The sequence below is a fragment of the Carassius carassius genome, chromosome 30 (genome assembly GCF_963082965.1).
Source record: "Carassius carassius chromosome 30, fCarCar2.1, whole genome shotgun sequence".
Classification (NCBI taxonomy): Eukaryota; Metazoa; Chordata; class Actinopteri; order Cypriniformes; family Cyprinidae; genus Carassius; species Carassius carassius.
Genome location: NC_081784.1, coordinates 8304764 through 8327341, shown reverse-complemented (window position 1 = coordinate 8327341; position 22578 = coordinate 8304764). Strand labels below are relative to the sequence as shown.

At 37.7% G+C, this 22578-nt stretch overlaps 2 protein-coding genes across 2 annotated transcripts in view; one reads left to right on the top strand and one right to left on the bottom strand.

Moving 5' to 3' along the window:
* Positions 1-14127, top strand: part of LOC132110543 (protein jagged-1b-like) — a 29972-nt gene extending 15845 nt beyond the window's left edge. Inside the window, exons 8-26 of the mRNA XM_059517243.1 lie at positions 339-452; positions 530-643; positions 734-847; positions 935-981; positions 2007-2180; positions 3195-3345; positions 4169-4333; positions 4785-4898; positions 4982-5095; positions 5203-5316; positions 6227-6343; positions 6887-6914; positions 7898-7983; positions 8710-8823; positions 9917-10026; positions 10136-10372; positions 10887-11018; positions 11451-11595; positions 12231-14127. Of these exons, the coding sequence (XP_059373226.1) occupies positions 339-452; positions 530-643; positions 734-847; positions 935-981; positions 2007-2180; positions 3195-3345; positions 4169-4333; positions 4785-4898; positions 4982-5095; positions 5203-5316; positions 6227-6343; positions 6887-6914; positions 7898-7983; positions 8710-8823; positions 9917-10026; positions 10136-10372; positions 10887-11018; positions 11451-11595; positions 12231-12685 (2645 nt within the window). The 3' untranslated portion in view covers positions 12686-14127. The remainder of the gene's footprint in view (positions 1-338; positions 453-529; positions 644-733; positions 848-934; positions 982-2006; positions 2181-3194; positions 3346-4168; positions 4334-4784; positions 4899-4981; positions 5096-5202; positions 5317-6226; positions 6344-6886; positions 6915-7897; positions 7984-8709; positions 8824-9916; positions 10027-10135; positions 10373-10886; positions 11019-11450; positions 11596-12230) is intronic.
* A 1076-nt stretch (positions 14128-15203) lies between these two features.
* Positions 15204-22578, bottom strand: part of LOC132110538 (protein SLX4IP-like) — a 55691-nt gene continuing 48316 nt past the window's right edge. The window contains exons 7-8 of the mRNA XM_059517232.1: positions 16772-16869; positions 15204-16700 (exon numbers count right to left, since the gene is read on the bottom strand). Of these exons, the coding sequence (XP_059373215.1) occupies positions 16148-16700; positions 16772-16869 (651 nt within the window). The 3' untranslated portion in view covers positions 15204-16147. The remainder of the gene's footprint in view (positions 16701-16771; positions 16870-22578) is intronic.

Below are 22578 nucleotides of genomic sequence, written 5' to 3'. Positions count from 1 at the left end.
GGAAGATAAAAGCTTAACTAACTGTTAAGTTAATGGGGTCAGTCATGTGACTGCAGTGCAAAGGTTAGATCAGCATACTCTGGTCACTGTAGATGCAGACCTGAGAGCATATCAGACCTATAGCTCACCCAAAAATTAAAACTGTCTTTATTATACTCATCCTCTTGTAGTTTCAAACTTTCTTTCTTCAGTGAAACTAATTTTTGTTTCACAAAAATTATCATATGGCTTCACAAAATAGTTTGAAACAGCTTGAGGGTGAGTAAATAATTACAGATTATTAGGTGAATAATCAATACTAATTGCAGACAAGTGATACTATGTGCTTGCGTTCACAGCTGAAAACGCTTGTCTATCCAACCCTTGTGCGAATGGAGGGACGTGCAAGGAGACCAGTCAGGGTTACGAGTGTCAGTGTGCAGTCGGCTGGAGCGGCCTATCGTGCGAAATCAGTAAGAAGGCACACAAACACACTCAAAAGAAGATATTCGACTACAATTGATTTGACTAACCTGCTCTGATCTCATAGATGTGGACGATTGTAAACCCAACCCATGCAAACACGGAGGTACCTGTCAGGATTTAGTTAATGGCTTCAAATGTACCTGCCCTCCTCACTGGACCGGCAAAATGTGTCTGATTGGTGAGAGATTAGTGAAGCAATTTGAAGTTTGACTTTCATCATTCATCATGCTTTTAACTAGGAGTTAATCACAAACATGTCTTTGCAAAGATGCCAATGAATGTGAGGACAAGCCATGTGTGAATGCCAAGTCATGCCACAATCTGATTGGTGGATATTTCTGCGAGTGTCTCACTGGCTGGACGGGTCAGAATTGTGATATAAGTGAGTATAACAATCTGTATGTGCTTGTTTAGACTTCTGTCTTCTGTTTTCGGCTCAAAAATTCTGACATATTTCTCTCAATTTCAGACATAAATGACTGCCAGGGTCAATGCCTGAATGGAGGAAATTGCAAGGTAGGAGATCTTCTGATCTTTTACTATCAATGTACACTACTGTTCAGAAGTTTGGGGTGAGTAAGAAATTAATACTTTTGTTCAGCAAGGATGCATTCAATTCATCAGAAGTGACGGTTAACTTTTATAACGTTACAAAAGATTTCTATTTCAGATAAATACTGCACTTTTGAACTTTCTATTCATAAAAAAAAATAATAATTAGGCAGCCACACTGCTTTCAACATGATAATAAGAAATGTTTCTTTATCACAAAATCAGCATATCAGAATGACTTCTGAAGGATCATGTGATGCTGAAGACTATAGTAACGGCTGCTGAAAATTCAGCTTTGTCATCACAAGAATAAATGACATTTTAGAATATATTAAATTAGAAAACAATTAATAGGAATAGCAATAACATTGCACAATATGTATGTTTTTACTGTATTTTTGAGCAAATAAGTACAGCCTTGGTGAGGATAAGAGATTTAATAAAAAAAAAAGACCCCAAAACTTGTGAACGAGTAGTGTGTAATATTCTGTTTTTTTCATGTAAGCATGGAGGGGTTGGCAGGTTAAGCGGCCAAGTACAGCTAGTTATTTTGAATGAGATGTTTAGTGATGGGTTTATCTGAAATCAGATATAACTGAGAACAAAGTGGAATGCACAGGTGTGCTCGAGGATATCCCCTTTAATTGCTACTGACTGCTTCAAACAAAACTCCTGAGTCCCTTACTGCTTAATGCCACAAACCTCTCAAACTCTGACAAATTCAGGGACTAGTTTATATTCAGAATGGCTTGTTGTAGAAGACTAGAAACCGTAAACATACAGAACAGAAACATGAACAGTTTATGGGTGTGCTGTCTGAGGCTGACATCTTGATACCATTCATTCTCCGAAGTGCTGTACAAAAAAATTTAAGCCTTCTAAGCTGAAAATGATTTTTTGGGGGTTTAGTGTCAGGAAAGTGTCTCTCTGGTTATGGCACAGAGATTATTTTATTGTAGCTTAAAAGTTCCCGCACATACCTTTGACAGGATCTGGTGAATGGCTACCGCTGTTTTTGCCCTTCTGGCTATTCGGGTGAACACTGTGAGAAGGATGTGGACGAGTGTGCTAGCAGTCCGTGCCTAAACGGTGGACAGTGTCAGGATGAAGTCAATGGATTTCAGTGTCTGTGTCCTGCCGGCTTCTCAGGTCAGCTGTGTCAGGTGAGAGGAAGTCCTGCTTTTATCCTTACTACTTTTTTTTATTTATTGAAAATGATTCCTAACAGATGAATAAATCTGTTACCAGTAGTGAGTCAGCCTCACGTTATGTAATGGTAAAGCATCAAAACAAAATTGCTCATATAAAGAGAAGAACTTTTAAAATTTCTCTATTGATATATGTTTAAATGGTATAGCAGAATTTTGACATTTCTATTGATATACACTGCTGTTCAAAAGTTTGGGGTTGGTAGGCTTTTCGGTGTTTTTAAAAGAAGTCTTATACTATTTGATCAAAAATACATATGGTCACAAAAATATTGTGAAATATTATTAGAATTGAAAAATAACTTTTCTTATTTTAATACATTTTAAAATATAATTTATTTCTGTGAATTTTCAGCTGTCATTACTCCAGTCTTCATTGTAACATGATCTTTCAGAAATCATTTTGATATGCTCATTTGCTTTCAAGAAACATTTCTTCTTATTATTAATTTTAAAATCAGTTGTGCTGCTTAATGTTTTTGTGGAAACCATAATTTTTTTTCAGGATTCTTTGATGAACAGAAAGTTCAAAAGAACAGCATTTATTTAAAATAGAAATGTTTTATAACATTTTAATTGTCTTTACTGTCACTTTTCAATTTACTGTATCTTAGCTGAATAAAAGTATTAATTTCATGTAAAAAAAAAAAAAAATGTCTTACTGCCCCAAACTCTTAAACAGAAGTGTATACCTTCATCCACCCAGCTCTAGTTGTACCCTAAAGAAAGAGATAGAAAAAGAAAGACGGGCTAGATTTGAGACCGGCAGGGTTTGGCTAGCCCTTTAAAATATTCTTCTGTTTGTTTTTATTCTCCTGAGCGTTTTGGTGCGCTTTTTCCTGGCAGACGCTATGTCGAGGCTGTTGAGGGTTGCTCTGTTTTTTCTATGAATCCAAAAATGCCTGGATATCATTTTCCCCTCATCACTGAGCGCTCTTTTCTCCTCTTGTAAATCTTTCTCTGGTGTAGCTGGATATCGATTACTGCCAGCCCAACCCATGTCAGAACGGTGCGCAGTGTTTCAACCTGGCCTCGGACTATTTCTGCAAATGTCCCGATGACTATGAGGGTAAAAACTGCTCTCACCTGAAGGACCATTGTCGAACCACGTCATGCCAAGGTGAGAGATTTCAATCTCTGGGACAGATCCCGTCTCGGTATCTCTTTGTAAACCGCCCATAAAACCCATAGTAAGCTGATCTGCCATTGTTCTGCTGCTGAGTAAAGCTAGATTACAGGCCCGTGGACCCTCCCACCACCTTCAGGGGGGAAATGAGAAAAAAAAGAACTCCTATTTTGTTACACAAGGCTTTTTCAGCCCTTGGTGAGCTATTTGACAGTAACCTCCCTGGACACACAGCTCACATATACACAGTCTCTTAAACACTTTCTCCATTGCCAAATTCCTCATGAACATTCGCCAGTTTCTTAACAGCTCTGTGTGTGTTCTTCGTGGTAATGACTTGGTGGGATTCTCTGCCTTGGATGTTTAAAAGTGTGTGTGTGTGTGTGTGTGTGTGTGTGTGTGTGTGTGTGTGTGTGTGTGTGTGTGTGTGTGTGTGTGTGTGAATTTGAGGAGGGGCAAACCCCACAGCTTGATAAATCCATCAAGTTTCTTTAAACTCTTTGAGCATACTGGTGCTGGTAAAAAATAAAAAATGTATAGCCTGAATGCCCTATGAGTTGCTTTGGATAAAAGCGTCTGCTAAATGCATAAATGTAAATGTAAATCACGGCTTATGTTCAATAAATTGCCTCCTCGCACAATCTTTCTGAAGAAGTAGATGAAAAAAAAAATGTTTTGGAAAGTGAACCCAAAAATATTAAAATAAATTAGATTTCTGTAAAGTGGAAGAATGGGAATAGTGTTGTTTTATGTTGTTTTCACAATCAACCCAGGGATTTAACAGCTGGATTTTGTTCTTTCTCTTAAACCTTTATAGTGATTGACAGCTGCACTGTTGCTGTGGTGTCCAACAGTACACCGGAAGGGGTGCGATATATATCCTCAAACGTCTGTGGTCCTCACGGACGCTGCAGGAGTCAGGCCGGAGGCCAGTTTTCATGCGAGTGTCAGGAAGGATTCAGAGGCACCTACTGCCATGAGAGTAAGTCTAAACATAATTATCGAACCGACATTACGGTTATTTTTACTTTATGTCCGATAACCGATAAACACCTGGTTTTAAAATTCAAGACTTTTTTGTCTAAATTAATTAGATTTAAAACACTTAAAACTAAAATCAGTAGTTTTAAATACTCCAAGTGAATTTACCCACCATAACATTATAATTTACAGTCTGATAAATGATATTCAATGATATTTGCTAAAGGTTACATTTAACAGTGTTATTAAGTTATTAGTGTCATTAGTTATTGGATTAACTTTAAGTGCACTTTAGATGACAGCAAAGATTATCTCAGTGAAAAAATAGAGGAAATGAACTTGCACAATTAAATGCACAAGTATTAATTTCAGTCATAATGACCAATACCAGTAAATGAAAATCATTAATATCAGCTGATAATCAACTGTGGTGTCTGTGGTATTTTTTTCAGATATAAATGACTGTGAGAGTAACCCATGTCGCAATGGCGGTACTTGCATCGATAAGGTGAACGTTTATCAGTGCATTTGTGCTGACGGCTGGGAAGGAGTTCACTGCGAAATCAGTATGTTCACTTGAATAGATTATTCTCTGCTTATGCTGAATGTTTGTGCTTCTTTGAGCTTATTTTCTTTTCTTTTTTTTCAGACATAAATGACTGCAGCTTGAACCCCTGCCTGAACAAGGGAGCATGTCAAGACCTGGTGAACGATTTCTACTGCGAATGCAGAAACGGCTGGAAGGGAAAAACATGCCACTCCCGTACGAAAGACTATTTTTATGACCCACCCAGTTTGCTGAGTTTTTGTTTGTGTGTGAGCATGTACACACAGAGTTATAAAATACTATTGGATCAACTGTAATTTCAGGTGATAGCCAATGTGACGAAGCTACATGCAACAATGGAGGTACATGCCATGATGAAGGGGACATCTTCAAATGCAGGTGCTCACCCGGCTGGGAAGGAGCCACGTGTAACATAGGTCAGTTTGGGTGACGCCCATTAACTTTCTCTATCTTTGAAAGGGATACAGGTCATGTGCCTCAAACCCTTACAAAAATACTGCAGTCTCACAAATCCCTGTAGCACACTTCTTGCTGTAAAGTCATATTTTTACATGAAAATGCACTTTGTGACAATACTTTGCTACAAGTGTCTTGTGCTTCAGAAATAATTCTTTCTAGAATATTATGATCACTACATTTTAAACTTTATAATGCCAAGGACCCCTAAGTTTGATCACTTTGCAAGGCCCCCCCCCCCCCCCAAAAAAAAGAGAGGACAGCTGTATATTAAGACTGTGTGTGAAAAATATGTGAGAGTGTGATATTAGACATATAAGGATGTTATTTAAAAATTAAACAATTGCCGTTTATGTTGTCACTGCACTAAAGCCAAAAAATATTATCTGCATTAAGAAGAAATTTTAATTTATTACTATAACACTGCATTTCCAACTAATCATTGAATGAAACAGTTGTGTAATGTTTGTGTAAATTGTAAAATAATAAAGTTGCTCTGCAAAATAGGAGGAAAACATTGTTCAAATTCAATCATTCTAGCTCACAGACTGAAATCTCACTCTCTCTCTGTCAATGTATTGGCAGTAATTTGCTTCAAACTGCACGATCTGTAAAATAACCCCATCTGATTTTGGGACAAGCGTTTTTTGCAGATTTCTTTGATGCAGAAAATATCTTATCTGGCATACAGTCGGCTCTAATACTTTGAGAATTTTAGTTGTACTTGGTTATACAAATCTTGGGAAATGTTGAACTTGGTAATACTTCAAGATGTAGTGGGTCTGTTTTAAGTGTGGCATTCTTGCGGTTGCACTCGTGTTGATCTGTTCAGTTCAGAGCATTCTGACCTCTTTTGTGGCTCCTCTGCAGCCAAGAACAGCAGCTGTCTGCCCAACCCATGTGAGAATGGAGGCACCTGTGTGGTCAATGGCGACTCATTCACCTGCGTCTGCAAGGAAGGCTGGGAAGGATCCACCTGCACCGAGAGTGAGTACCACTTCCTGCGGTCAAAACTGCTGTTTTAACTTCCTAGGTAGATTTAAAGTGGAAGAGGGAATAGTTTTAATCATAAAATTAATTTTATTTCAAACCTCATTTAGTCTGAGAAGAGAGCAGGGATCCATTTTCCTGGCTTTGTATTTCTTTTCCATTCTTTCTCTAAACCCACCTCACCCTGGCTGGACATTGTCGACTGCTGCCAGCTACGAAGGAAACAATTTAAATGAGGGAAAGTGGAGACAGATGCCCCCCCCCCCCAGTGTGCCTTTCTCATGTATTGTTGTGCATCTCTCGCTCTGTGAGAACGGAGAAACCTGGAGTCCTAAAAATTAAAAGGGAAGAAAAGCTGGAGACAGCATGTCAGTTAGTTACTGAGCAATCAGCGACTCTGCCAAACTGGACGCCCACGCGAGCACGCAGACACACACGCACACCGACACAAGCTCTGACATGTTAACGGTTGCGTTCATTCTTATGTGCTCACATGGGTGTGAAGTGAAACAAACCCTCTTCTCTCTCTCTCTCTTTCAGATACCAACGACTGCAACCCACACCCATGGTAAGTCCTGGCAAAACATTTACGCACACAGCCTGCCGCTGTAAACAGGCCCGTACAGCTGTGCTGCACTTTCTCACACTCTCTCACAGTGCTGGGAAACAGGCACTCCCATAGCTTCTGTCATTCCAAGGGTGCGTTAAGCTCGCTGCCTATTGTGCTTTTGACATCAGGTTCATCTGCTCGAGAAGTTGTCTAAGCAAGATTCTGTGTGCACAATAACATCCCAGCAAAAGAGATTAGTATGAGTTAATTTGTTAAGGATTTTGTCATTTGGAATTAGGGTCAGCTGGTAACAAGTGAACTGATAAAATGTACTTATAATATTTGGATTTACCAATTTTTTACATAGTTGTAAAAGTTGCAAGACGCGACAGATGTTTTTTTTTTTTTAATTAGTAGACAGTTTGTATGTCTTTGATTTGAACCCTTTTGTCACTTTTATCAGTGAGGGTTTGATATTGATAGTTGGAGATATTTGAGATATTTTGATATAAAATAATTTTGTAGCAAAATTCCTATTAAAGTTACCATTGTCTGGCAAGTTACTTTTTTTAAACAATTTTATATATTTTTTTAATTTAAATTTTGCTTTATGTTGTTTTCGTTTTTGTTTGTTTTTGTATTTTTTGTTAATTTTACTTAAGATATAAATTGTATATTTTATGTAACGTTTATTCGGTTTATGTAATGTTTATTCATGTTATTTTATTCGTCACTTTATATTATTTTGTTTTTTAATTACATTTTATTCATTATATTTCATTTTAAATTGGTTTATATTCATAAATATATATATATATATATATATATATATATATATATATATATATATATATATATATATATATAGTTTTTTTTTATGGAAAAGGAAGTTTTAAGTCTCTTTTGGTGCTTGACTGATGCTGTTTTTGGACCCTGTTTGTAATGCTGCAAAGACCTCTGAACCGTACTGTGTCTAACCTTCTGTCTTTCTCTCTCCATAGCTACAACAGCGGGACGTGTGTGGATGGTGAAAACTGGTATCGTTGTGAGTGCGCTCCGGGTTTCGCAGGGCCAGACTGCCGCATAAGTGAGTGTTAGATGACGCCTGATACTCTTGGCTGTCAGCCCTGTTAATGTACAAAACAAACAAACAAAAACAGACCTGGAGCAAAATGCACAGTCTAGCCACCCAATTAGCCAGCCCTCTGGGCAGAGTGCCAACAGCAAAGCGAGCAGTGTCCTCGCATTCTGCAGCGCTGATGTTCACAGCCCCTCGAGAGAAACTGACTCGCAGTGACCGAAAGCCAATCAGCCTAGTTATCCAGTACTGATTACAGAGCTCGGTTTGCTCTTTTAAAAGCTTTCATATGGCTGCACGAGACATACCTCAGGCTTTACTGCTTAATGCATCCAAACCTGCAAATGAGCTTGTGACGTTAATGTCAGCTGAGCCCAAGATGATATAGTCCATCAGGATAGGGTGTTCGCTCATATACTTAATGAACTCGTCTCAGTCATAATGTTTGGGAGATTTGCCTGACACAGAATAAAGACTTGATTGCTTTATATCCCTAAAACTATGAATATTTAACTCAATAAACAAAACAACATGGCAATTTTTTAAGCAAAAACAAACCTTAATTCAAGATACTCTTGGAAAACAAGCCTTTGATACCTTAAGAAGTCTTTTTACAATATTTCAACGTTTTTACTGAGAAACAAGACCGTACCTGTTGCTGTTCATGTGATTGGAATGTTTAGGACTTTTAAAGTTCAGAGCATTATTCCTAACACATTCTTTTCATTCCTTCAGATATAAATGAGTGTCAGTCTTCTCCCTGCGCAACTGGCTCTACCTGCGTAGATGAAATCAATGGTTATCGCTGCCTATGTCCATCTGGAAGAACAGGACTAGAGTGTCAAGAAGGTGAGAATCGTATAACGCCGCCTTCACACTGGCAGTTGAAATCAGCTCCGATACGGCTACGAAACGACCGGAAGTCATTCATTTCCTATGGAGATTCACAGACCGCATGCGAATGGATACGAACCGGGTCCAAACGAGTGCGGTGCGAAAAAAAATCGTGTCCGTTGGTCATCCGGATGCGTTCAAAATATTGAACTCTTGCGAAAGGCTACGGACGGTTCCTATCCGACAATTCCAGCGGAAGTTGCCGTTGCTATGGTACTGATAAACAAACCTGAATTCTTAACTTTTAATAAAATAAATAATGATTTTATAACGATAAGTTGTCATGTCATTGTTTTATTTTCATGATTTTTTAACATTATAAGGGCAGTTAATACAATTAAAATGAATAATTAAATTTTGTGGCCCCCGCTCTCGGACACACTCGGTCTCTCTCGCTCGAGTGCAGGGTTGTTGCAGCCTCATATACCACTAACATTATATCACATTTAGCTGACCTGACATGTCAACGTCCTGGGCAACTTTCCTCCACGCAGCAGCCTTCCTGATGTCTTTATAACCCTCATCAGAGAGATCATAGAGTACTGCACATTCAGATACAGACAATATCAATCGTTCTAATCTCTCCGCCATTTTTGTTCTACTCTCTTCCGAAGCTTTTCAGCGGTGTAGTACGACGTCCACTGGGGGAGTATTGCGTATTACGGAGCTGATTTCAACTGCCAGTGTGAAGGCGGCGTAAGCTTTTGCAAACAGGCTACACGGCAAATAACCACACCGACCTCACTTGTTCGCTCGGGAGACCATCATTTCTTGTTGTAAAGAACATCACAGCCTGCATTAACACCTCCAAAATCTTCTCTTTTCTACATAGTAATAACCTTCCCAACAGTGCCAAAGTTGTCAAAAAAAAAAAAAGTCTTGTCAATTTGATGTACATGGGCTGCAATGAACATGACAATCCTAAAAGAAATCATGTAAAATATGTGGATGGAATTGAAATGTAATGTTTCAGATTTCACTCAAGAAGATCAATCCACACTAACTCCTTTCTTGCCATGTCATGTTCTTCTGTTGATGTCGTTCACAGTCATTGGGAGACCCTGTATTGCTAACGGACAAGTAGCTGCTGATGGTGCCAAATGGGAGAAAGACTGCAACGTTTGCCATTGTCAAAATGGAAAGATTCATTGCACCATGGTAACATAGCTACCGCTGCATCGTATTCTTAAGCCATTTAGTAATACTTCTCTTAATTATGCAATCAAAAATTAATATTTTTGTATATCTTTTTTTTTTTTTTTTTTAGAAAAAGTGGTGTGGACCAAAACCATGTCAGGCAGGAAAGGCCAGAAATGAGTGTCCTGCAGGCCAATCCTGTATTCCCATCAAGGAAGAGCACTGCTTTGTCAAACCCTGTCCTAGTCTTGGAGAATGTTGGCCCCCAGCGCCCTCTTCACCCTCCAAATGCCACGCCAGCTTCTCTTACCAGGACGACAGCTGTGCCAACATCACGTTCACCTTTAACAAGGAGAACATGCCTCAAGTGAGTCATAATTTCAGAGGAGAACATTTGAATTATGAGCTTTTGAGCTGTTTTCCCCCCAAATGTCTCCTCCACCCTTCTTTAATTTGGTGAGCGCAGTGGGGCGTGACAGATCAGGTTCTCTTCGTCTAGGAGACAACGTTCCTCATGGGTGAAGTTTTCCATGCTGGTTGGATTCTCTCAAGCTTTGTTGTCATATCCAAACCGCTTTTTCTTCAGATGAATAAAAGCGCAAGAAATACATCTTGTACAATAAGCTCTGCCTCGGTGTCCCTTTCCGAACCAATACATTCCAGAGCTAATATCCCGTAACAGTTTAATACTTAGGCCGTAATTTTATGAGAGTTTGAGAAACACTGCTGGGGGGGGGGGGCATTGCCATCTTTGTCTCAGCATTCTCCCAACCGACTAAATCAACTAAGTTTTGAAGATTTTAATGCATATTGTGCTAATTTTTTTGTTGGAAAGTGCTTAAATATGAACAGTCTCATAATAGATCTTTCTGTTGCGACAGGGCTTGAGTGTGGAACATGTTTGTAATGAGCTGAGGCACTGTTACCTGCTGAAGAACCTCACGGCAGAGTATGCTGTGTCCATCACCTGTGAGCTATCTTCATCAGCCAGCAATGAGATTCATGTCAGCATTGTAAGTACAGCTTTTCTACAAGTTTAAATGGGTCTAACATAACATTTAAAGATGTTTCTAGAGGGCCACCTTTAGCTACAACCCGTTACAACTTTCTAGTACTCTAGAAGACCTCGATCAGCTGGTTCAGGGGGTTTTAATTAAGGTTACAGCTAAAAGAAAGTACACAAATCACTTATTTAAAGGAATAGTTTACTCCGAGATGGAAAATGTCATTTTTCTCATGTTTGTGTTGTTCCAAACATGTTTTGACTTCCTTCCTTCTATGGAACACAAAAGATAAGATAATGTTTAATAGATAATGGAAACAAATGACTTAAATTTAATGGACAAAAAAAACAGTTAAACATTCTTTAAAATATCTCAAGAATTGCAGAATTTGTAGAAAAGTACGTCTTTTGTGATATTTATTAGTCTATGTTTCCTGTGCAGTCCACAGAAGAGCCCAGGTCGGACAGGAGTCCTATTAAAGACATTAAGGTTCAAATATTTGACTTGGTAAACAAGCACAATGGTAACTGCACCATCATCAAAGCCATCAAAGGCGTAAGAGTTCTCCAGACCAACCACAAAACTGGTAAGCAGCTCTCCATCACACTGGACATTGGGTCAATCTCTGCTGAAAAGTAGTAGTAGAAGAGTATTCAGGGACAGTCATGTTGAACTGTATGTCCTTGGTCTGTCTTGCCTTAGACATGTTTTACTGTCAAAAGAAGCTTTAAGTCATTGAAGCCATGGAATGTTACATCAACTCTGCCAGTTGGCTGGAACTTCAGTTAGACATCAGGGTCCTCTTTATGCATGCTGTTCATCAAAAATGGCGTCCTATGTTTCTGCCAAGCTACTTAGTCTCTTCCTAACTTAAGAAACCTTTAAACCGTGTGTGCCAGCCTCTGTAGATTGGGCCAGGCGACCAGATGAAAACAGTGTATGTCTTGTCCAAAATAGGAAAACGTTGCTGTTAAACTTGTGTGCATAATTTTTTTCCTACACCACATGTTTTCAAACGCCAAGATTTTCCCATTTGCAAATGTTGATATCTTTTTACTTAATTGTTAAACCACATGATATTTTTGCCATTAGATTAGTCAATAAAATTGAAACTTTTCTTGGAATTGGTACAAATATGAAACCTCTCTAAGAAGAGCACGTTTTAAACTACATTTTTAAAAGATTTCAGATTAACTGTCCCTCTGGTTCTTCCGTTCCCAGACTACTTGGTTCCTCTGCTCAGCTCCATCTTCATTGTGCTCTGGATCCTTGCCCTGGTCTCGGCCTTTCTGTGGTGTATTCACCGCCGGCAGAAACAAAACCCCCACAGCAATGCAACTACCTCAGCTACAGAGGACAATACCACCAATAACGTGCGTGAGCAGCTCAATCAAATCAAAAACCCCATTGAGAAACATGCATCTCATGGCGTGGCCATAAAAGACTACGAGGGGAAGAACTCCATCATTGCTAAAATTAGGACACATAACTCTGAGGTGGAGGAAGAGGAGATGGACAAACACCTGCAGAAAGCGCGCTTCACCAAACAGCCGGCCTACATGCTGGTGGAGCAGGAAGAGCGTGCACCCAACAAAAACCCAAACTGGACTAACAAACAGGACAACAGAGACTTGGAGACGGCACAGAGCTTAAATAAGATGGAGTATATCGTATAGCAGGCAGCTGTGTTGCCGTGCGACCGAATCCCTGTTGCACTTACCGGTCACTTGGCAGGGTTTCGGGGGGGTTGTGCTTCTTAAAACTGTTGTGTCGTGTTCTGGACTCCAAGGCTGTTATTTGCCTAGAATCCTGTGTTAATTTAAGTTTTGACAAGCTAGCTTCACACTGGCAATTGTAATAGATGCTGTGGACGGCTGGAAAACCCAAATGCTGCGTTTCGCATCCAGTGTTTTCCATCATAAAAAAAGTTTTAAAAAATTAAGTACACATTTCAAAAGTCTATATTTTTGTGGATACGTTTGAGTATCTCAGTAAGTCTGAAAAGTTTGCATAGTGTTTGCAAGTAGTTTTAAGTGTTATTTTTTTTCATAATGACAACACTCTCACAGCTAAAATAGTTGTTTCTTCCTGATTCAGCACCTGGGTGGAAACGCTCTCTTGTTGGTTTTACTTCTAGTTCTGAACTCAAAGTGCCTTCACAGCTATGCACCACAGCAATTGTCCGAAATGAGTCTGAAAAGAAAAAGAAAAAAAATTATTTATTTTTCTTTTCTTGGGGTGGGATAGGTCGTCAGCTTTCTGCTGCCAATATGAAGAATTGTGTCAATTTAGTGTAGATATGTATATATTTTTTTTAGTCACTGTGTATATTTGATTTATTAACTTAATAATCAAGAGCCTTAAAATATCATTCCTTTTTATTTATATGTCCTGTCTAGTTTTGAAGGTTTTGATAGCTTTGTAAGCCTATAGCTTTGTTCGGACAACATTTGTTTCATGTTTCACATACCAAAATTTCAAAAGAGAAATAGCAGTCTATTTTTAAAAAAAACAAGATTTGTTTTTTTTTTTCTTTCTTTCTATTATACGTTGTCAGATATTTCAATATTTGAAACTTTTATTGCATGTATTTTGGCAACTCTTACTTGCTCAATGCAAGTAATGTCAACATCATGGCTGCTTTTTGTTTGGAGACCTGGTGGCAGACACATTGCTTGCCACAGATGAAAAAAAAAAAATTCATTAAAAAAATCTAAAAATAAAAGGGAACACGAGTCTTTTAGTTGCTTGTTGGTAAACCTGATTCACACAAATCATTTCTCTTCGGCTTCGGTTTGCAGTATGTCATAAGCTAGGCTGTGAATACTTGAACAGTAGAGGGCCAAATGAAAACACTGTAGATGACTGCCTTGCTTTCAGGAGTCCATTTCTATTGCTGTGCACATGTAGTGTTCTTTTAGTTTCTATTTTATATCGAGGCTCTCTAAAACACCAAACCGACATGCTTATCACAATTGTACATTCTATGAGATCATGGCAATATTCAATGTTTATATTTGACCTTATTGTAAATTTTAGTTTGTTCCTGGCGATATTTTTTGAATGTTATATTTATTAAACATTTTGTATAAAAGGAAAATTAAACGCTTGTTTTTGATTTGTGCTCCATTGTGCTGTTTTAAGAGGAGCTGAATCATCTCTTACACTGACGTAATGTTATGTGAGGCACAAGGTCCGTCTAAATGTATTTAAGAGGTACAACCGTGTGGGTCTGATTATACCCTGTACCATGTGAAGACTGACGCCACGACTACATGACTAAACTACCCTCCCTACATGATGAATGAGGAATTCAGTAAAATAACTGCAGGGCAAAAGGCAAAGCTTATGGTGATGAGAAGAAGAAAGAGGTTTCCCAATGTTTTCCAATCATGTATCATGTAAATTCTGTCATCATTTACTCATCCTCAAGTTCTTTTGTTCCTATATTAGTGACTTTCTTCTGTAATATGCAAAAAAGACAGTTTGAAGAGTAAGGTTGCCGTTTTCCATGCACAGTGAATGAGGACTGGAGATTTCAAAACATCATCTAAGTGGTTCAAAATGGTCTTCTGAAGTCATGTGAAAGCTTTGTGAGAAATTTAATGTTCCCTCTAGCTTTTCTTATAATGAGTGAAATGTCCAATTTGTGAACAAATATTTTTTTTAAAAATTCAGTTGATCCAGTTTATAATACCTTTTCTGAATGATTTATGAATCAGACTTGAGATAAACTCGCTGATTTAATTTGGTTTCAGCTAATGAAACATAAGTGAAAAGCAACTTAAACTCCAGTCTGGCTTTTTATAACTTCTGGACACTTTGGATATAATGCAAAAGTAACTTATGATTATTCTTTCATGCTCTGAAGCTTGAAATTATCAGTCTCTAGTCATTGTAACCGCATTAAAATGAGTGCTCAGAGTGAGCATGAGTGCAAAATGAGTGCATCAAAATGAGTGCTCAATTTTAATTTTTATTATTTTTTTTTTGGTGTTCCACAGAAAAAAAAGATATTGAACGGTTTGGAATGGATTGATGACATTTTCTTGACCTTAATCAAAATGTCATAATTCAATATTATAAAGATTAATTTAAAGTAAAAAATTAAGTAATAGTAAAACATGAGTTATATTGTAATGCAGTACAGTATATTGCATAAAAAAAAAGATGATTTAAAATATTCGGTGGATATTTAGTTCACAATCTCACTACAAACATTTTTATTGATTAAGATTTTATTACATAACATCAGAACATACAGTTAAATTACTTTTAAAATTAAAACTCTAAACCAGAAGCATTCGGACTGCAGTGCTATGGGATTATTACAGCACAATGCTTGTATATTCTGATAACGATTTTAAGACACATATCTACTACACTAAATACATAAACATCAAGCGATTTGTAAGCACAGCTGGAAAATAAAGCATGTGACTCAACAAATTTATGTCCATGCATATAATCATCCTGCCATCATGCACTACATCAAATGTCAACTGCACCCGTGATTAGCCAAATATCAGACACGAGCACCACTACAGCATTCCATAATGTTGTCAGTCATCCTGCAGCAGCAGACTTTTAGCAGTTACGAAAAGCAATAATACATTTACAAATAATAACCGCAAGGAGACGGCAGTCGGCTCCAATGGTGAAAACCCCTGATCGCTTAAGGAGCGCAGTGTATATGAGAACACAGCGAAATCAATCATGTGCTCAGCTGAAACTGGAAGAGTGGAGATTTCAGACGGATGGAGCCAGAGATTTGGGCTTGAAGCCACAGTGTGCTCAATGGCTCCCGCTAGTCTGAAATACAAATCTTGCACCAAAAACGCGAACTACATTCGTGTTTTTGTTTAGAGTGAAGTTACTGTTTGCTTGAGCTCCTTTCAAGCTGTTGCTAGTGGAGTCTATTCAAATATTTGAGAGATTCTTGGTAATCTAATTCAAGAGTTTAAGTAGTTTTGTTTTTAAGTTTAAAGGGAGAAGGGAAGTACTGTATGTGCAGAGACTGTGTGTGGTGAACTCTTGTGTAACCGTCGCTGACAGACAATATTACAGTAGAAGTGTGTACTGTAACATCCAACGTGGTGGCGTCAGACATCCTCTCCCATTCTGTGCCGCTGTGCCCCTCAGGGCTTCTTGAGTCGGCGCAATCGGGATGTTCTGAGCTCACCCCCCTTCTTTTCCTCTCTGGCGACCAATCTGGAACTAATAAAGGAGCCAGAGGATACAGGCTTGACGGATAGGCCTTTCAGATTTGCTGCCAGCCCGCTTTGGTTAGTCTGTGAAATCTCAGTCTGGGGACTGCAAACAGAGTCTGGTGTGGCAATATCGGAAGAGGGATTGTTGGAATCACTTGATGCTGCAGGCTCTCCAAGACACAATCTTTTTGTCTTTTGGTGGTCAGCATGTTCTCCTGAGCTACTTGGGGTCCATGGTTGTTTCCTCGAACTGGTAGCGTCAAGATGTGGTTCAGTGACCTCTTTACTGTTACTTAATTTAGATGACAACACGGCTTTCCCTTCCTCCAATGACTCACCCGTGAGAAAGCTGCCAGACGATATTGTGACAGGATGACATGTCTCGGCAGAACCCTTCTCAGCTTTGTCTGCTTGGAATTGGGCTGATCTGGACTCTTGATCATCTTGGTGCTGTTGGGGTTGGATGCCAGCCTGCCTAGCACTGGAGGAATGAGGAAAGGTTACTTGAAGATGTAGATGCATCACTGCAAGGTATATCAGAAGACTACTTACATCTTCTGAAGGATGGCTCTTTTTGTAGCTGCGGAGCTGGGTAATGGATCTGTTATCTCGACAGAGCTAGAAAAATACTTTGAATGGCTTGGATCACTCTGTTCAGAAAAAAAAGTTTAATTTAATGTATCATTTATTAGGTTCAGTTTCAGTTAGGATGCTGTCTATGTAGGCATCTCATTTGGTTTTGGAACAGAGCTACTCTTTCAACAAATGACATAAACTCTGACGTAAATTATTTATTTATTTATTTATTTAAAGGACTCTAAGAGAATTCCATTGTACTGACAAATTAACTTGGAGATATTTGGTGTAGCCATGGGAACAAATCTATGGGATGTTTTGTTTTGATAGCCATACCCAAGAGACCAAGGAAAAACACAAGCAAAAAAGCTTGTATTGAACTGCCGGTATTCAAGAAGAAGATTTTTTTTGTTTTGTTTTTTTACTTTTCTCTGGCCTGGTCATCAAATTTCTGATCATGTTCATCAAAATATAAATATTTGTGCAGTTTTACATTTTTTTGTGCCTTATTTTGCTTGTGCAGGTTATATATTTTGTGTTTCTATTTTAATATAAACCATGTGAAAAGTACCAATATGGTTTATCTGTATACACACATGCACACACACACTGGTTTTAATTGCTCTAAAATAAACTTTAAATATCTAAAAGAAAAAAAAACACTTTGAAGTCCTTGTTTTAGTACTAGCCATGCTTAACTGGGCAGCTCTGAGGAGAATAAAGAGAAGAAGTAGCTTATTGAATCCCACCAACATACACCTTCAACAGTCTTAATGAAGCTCGGTCAACATAACAATCCTTGAATGAGCAAGAACAGAGCAGGTGCTTGTGGTCGCTGTCTTTAGGGGCACAGGATCATTGAACTGCAATTAACTGACACAAAACAATCATTCCAGTCCAAACTGATTGGATTTCATAAAAGTGTAGGTTTACCAAAAGGCCTCTGAACAGGTTCAAGATATACAGGCTATTAGTTCTATTTTAGAAGCAAACAGCCAGATAAGCACAAGGTCTGTCAAGTCATTAGAGCAAAATGAGGAAACTGCAAAGGGATGTGTTTCATATAAAATGCACAGATGCTGACCTGAAGAAGGGTCCTCTATACCCATATATAATGATTTTATAGAGAGAAGTTGTGTGGCCTTTTCATACATAAAATGCAAGTGCTTCACAAGCATAAAATCAGTTAAAATCAATCAACTATAAAAGATTAAGGTTTGACCTCAAAATCAATATAAAATAATAAAGCAATGAAAAAAGAATCATAATATAAAATAAAACATAAAAACTGACATACAGTACAAACAACTTGTTACACTGATAAGCAACTTTAAAAAGATATGGTTGTAGAAGATATGCAAAAAGATATGCAAAAGGTTGTAGGTTTTGGACCCTATAGTGCATGTGATGGCGATGTCAACAACAATACAACAAAGATAAATGGAAACAAGGAAGATAGAATGACCCGTTATCCATTTTCTCATCTTTGAGCTGAGGCGTTGTGAGCATGTCATGCTGAATGAGTTCATCAATGAGTGAATGAATCACATACAGAAGGTGAACATACTGCATGCAACATGTGACTCTGGCACAATCTGTCAGATGACCTTTAACGCTGTACTCTTTTGTTTAATATTAAATGAAGACAAAAGTATTATAAAATCTCACAAGATAGGATTTTGTTGCAAGCCAAGTCTTTATTTATTTGTATTCCTGTAGCTCAAACAGTATAGAATGGTGCAAGCAATGCCAAGGTCATGGATTCAGTAACTATGCATGAACAGGGAATGCATGAACAGAAAAAGTAACCTTGAACCAGAAACTCTGAAAGTTGCTTAGGATAGAAGTATCTGCCAAATGCATAAACATTCTTTTACTTACAAATAAAGCAGCATTTACACTTGTCAAGACAACAAAATTACTTACTTGCAGGCAAATTGGTGCAAAATAAGAATGGAAGCCACTGTGGCTCTTTTAGTGTACACTCTAATGAACTTCATGATTGCTAGCAATCGACAGAAGATGCCTTCTGAATGGGAGCATGTCAAAAAGCTCTGGGAAGATAATTGCAGCCAATCATTTTGGCATTTCAGAATGACCAAGCAAAATTTGAGATGCAATGTGATGATTTTATGTGCATGTCTTCTTACTGAATAAAAACATTTGTGCACTTTAAGCGATTATGTGTTTTTATATCCATTTTGGAAACTGTATTTACATCTTAGTGTTTAAATCTAGCATTATTATGATATTCCAAAATTCACACTACTTGGAGATATTACCAAAATCTTACAATAAAAGTAATTTTCTTACAATATATTCTCATGATATATTACAAAGTAGTTATTTTTGCTAGAAATACAGTAAGTGCCAAAATTGCCAAAAACAATGCCAGTGTGTGAGTAATGAATTGAGTTTTTTGTGATGACACAACACTGCAACGTCACTAGAGCATAAATGCAACAGAAACAATAATACAACATTTATACCATTTGTCAAGTTCTTATTGGTTTATCGTGTCTACCAGAATATCACACATGGATGGAAATCCAGCCAAAGACAGAAAAAGCCAACTCATTCAAAGCTCTTTTACCACAAGCTGTTTGAAATCAGCAGGTTTAGCAGGACTGCTAATAAATCAGTGCTGATTCACTCTAAATGGGCTAATCAATAGCTAGTGAGAAGGTCCACTTTTTAGATGCAGGGAAGGGAAATGCATGGGAAGATCTGAGAAAACTGAGTCTATGAGAACCCTAGAGACTCTCTGCGGTGTGTGTCCACCCACAGAGACAAGTATTCATAGGAAATCATGTTGTAATGTGGGCCGATCATGTTTAAAAACAATCCATTGCCAAAGTCAGAGGAAACGAGCTGTTGTCTCACCTATAGACAGTGTTCCATCCATGACCATCATCTGTCAAACTCTCTCCTACACACACACAAACAAACTCCCCCCAACTCACCTCCGCCAACTGCAACCAAGAATGGATGGTTTTTAGGGGGATATCCAGACACACTAGCACGCAGAAACACACCCACACTCACTAACGATAAGGTCCACAGAAAATAAACACACCCAGCGAGCGTGAACGGCACAGCGCACACACACACACACTTGACAAAAACATGGAGGCTAGGGGAGGAAGAACATTTGAATTTCAATACCTTCATATGCATTTTACAAACGTTTGGAAAACAGATGAAAGAGACAGCAACAATGGAGCAGTGTTTCTTTTCCAGACAAACTCACCCAAGAAGCAATTCTCTCATGTACTTCACAGGGCTTCAAAGAAAAACAAGGAAAAGAGAAAGAGCAATAAGAAAAGAAACTTATGTCAGAAAGTTAATGTAGTGATTTCAGTGTGTCTACGGGAACAGGGAACCTCTATGAAAATTAAAATTAGGGCTGTCAGTTTACATGTGAATTAAGTGCAATTATACTACCATTCAGAGGTTTGGGATCAGTAACATTGTTTCTTTTTTTAAAGATATTTATACATTTATTAAGTAAAGATGCATTAAATTGATCAAAGTGACAGTAAAGATAGGCTACGATTACACTGTCAGCTTTTGGGATTGACAACCGCATTTACTTACAGGTGTGAGTCGTAAATTGTGCCGTTCACACAGCAACTTACAGTAGCTTCTCGAATACTGTATGAACGTGTAACAGGAGTCAAGTCCATATTCCTTACTAGGTACCATAGCGACAAGGAACAAAGTAATGAAAGGCTTATCACTCTCTGAAACAACAAGAGTCCAATCGAGTCGAAAGTTCATCCGTCATATCTTCATTAACTGACAACAGCTTTTATATTTAAGTGGAGAGCAGAATATTTGAGTCACGTTATGCATATAGAACACAAAACTGGCATGAGTGGCTCCGGTAGAGACTGGATCTAAAACTTTCCGATGAAAAACAGCTCATTTCTCCATCACTGTAAGGTAATGAAACCACACATGAAAACACGAAACACACAGTGAACACACATTTGTGCAGCTGAGTGGCTCTCTCTCACGTCTCTCTCACTGTATGACGTGACAGACAACTAGTTGTCCAGTGCTGTTTCGTTCACACAGCGCATGTTTTCCGAGAATGTGATTGTGAGTCCTGAAAATGCTGTTCTTTTGAACTTTGTATTTATCAAAGAATTCTGAAAAAAGAAAACTATGTATCCTAGTTCCCAAAACATATTTAGAAGTGTTTGTTTTTGATTTTGTTAATAAGGTTTATTGGGCACCAAATAAGCTTATTAAACTGATTTTAGAATGAACAAGTCACACTGAATCAAATAAATGCAGCCTTGGTCAATATAAGATACTTTCAAAAACATCTTAAAAAACTTGTAACCATGTAAACAAAATAAAAAACATGCAATTAAAATAAAAATAATATAACATACAGTAGCATAACATAAGATTAAATCAAATAATTTCTGTTACATTAAAATGATCTTCACTTGGGACTTATTGATTGATTAAAAAAAATGTTTTGATTACATGATTACTTATTCACTTGATTAAATGATGTATCATGAAATTTATTCGAACAACATCTGCAATCAGTAGAGCCCTAATAATGCAGACTCCACATACATTATTATCTTGCAAACTGTAAGAGCTGTCATGACCTCTACAATTACAAAAGTCACGTCTTACATATAACCTCTTAGTTGAATGTGAAAGAAATTAGAGCAGAATTCAATAAGGAGGAATGCAGCCCACATACCCTTGACCATAAATACTTAATTAGTGTCTATTTATGTCTTTACACTAAATTATTGTTGTAAATGTAAGCTAGAGAGTTACTTCTATCAACTACAAGTCATTTTTGAAAGGAAATGAGTCACTTTTGACTCAAGATGACAAACTCATTCACCCTTTACATTTCCATAAGATCAATCATACAGTTCCGGTTTAATTTAAATGTATTGCCACATCAGCTTCACAGGCTATTTCATGGCAAAGCTTATACAATAAAAATATAGTAGAAAACAAATACAAATACAATAAAATTACATAAAACAATTATAAAACAGAGTATTACACATACATTTCTATAAAAGATATTTAAATTTACTTTTGAAAGAAAAGGTTTTTCTGAGTCCATCTTATAAAACAAGTCCTTAAGAGTTTGTCCTGATAATAACCTTTGTCTCATGGCATTAAATATTGGACAGACCAAAAGCACGTTTTACCGTTAAGCGAGTCCTGCAATATTAGCTCAATCATACATAATCGACCATGAAATGTGTTGTATGTGCCGACACACTTCGAGGAAACTCTCACAACGGCTTAACTGTACTAGTAAACAAACAAATATGTACTGTACCGTTAGTCATATATCTGGACTCAACCATTAGGCAAATCACTTGCACTTGCACTTACACAAGCACTTGGTACCCCACAGTGTGAATAATGGAAGTGCAGTTACGGATCAAGACAAAGATTAGTCAGGGAGAGGTGATCCATGAACTGGAATTTGCCGGTTGCCATAATGCCCTTCAGCAAAGCACTTAAGAGGACTGTCCCAAGAAGTGTACTATAGTTATGAGTAAAGATGCGGTCATACTAGACTGTGTCTCATTCACTTCAATTCCTAGGGTGAGCAAATGATGACAATTTTTATTTATTGGTGAACTATTCCTTTAAATTAAAGTACTGTACTTATTTAATTAGTAGAGTTACAAAAAGGTTAAGAAGAATTTATAAAATAAATATGATTACAATGCCTAACTTAGCGACTGTAGTGTACATTCTAATTCAAAGTCAAATTTCAAAAC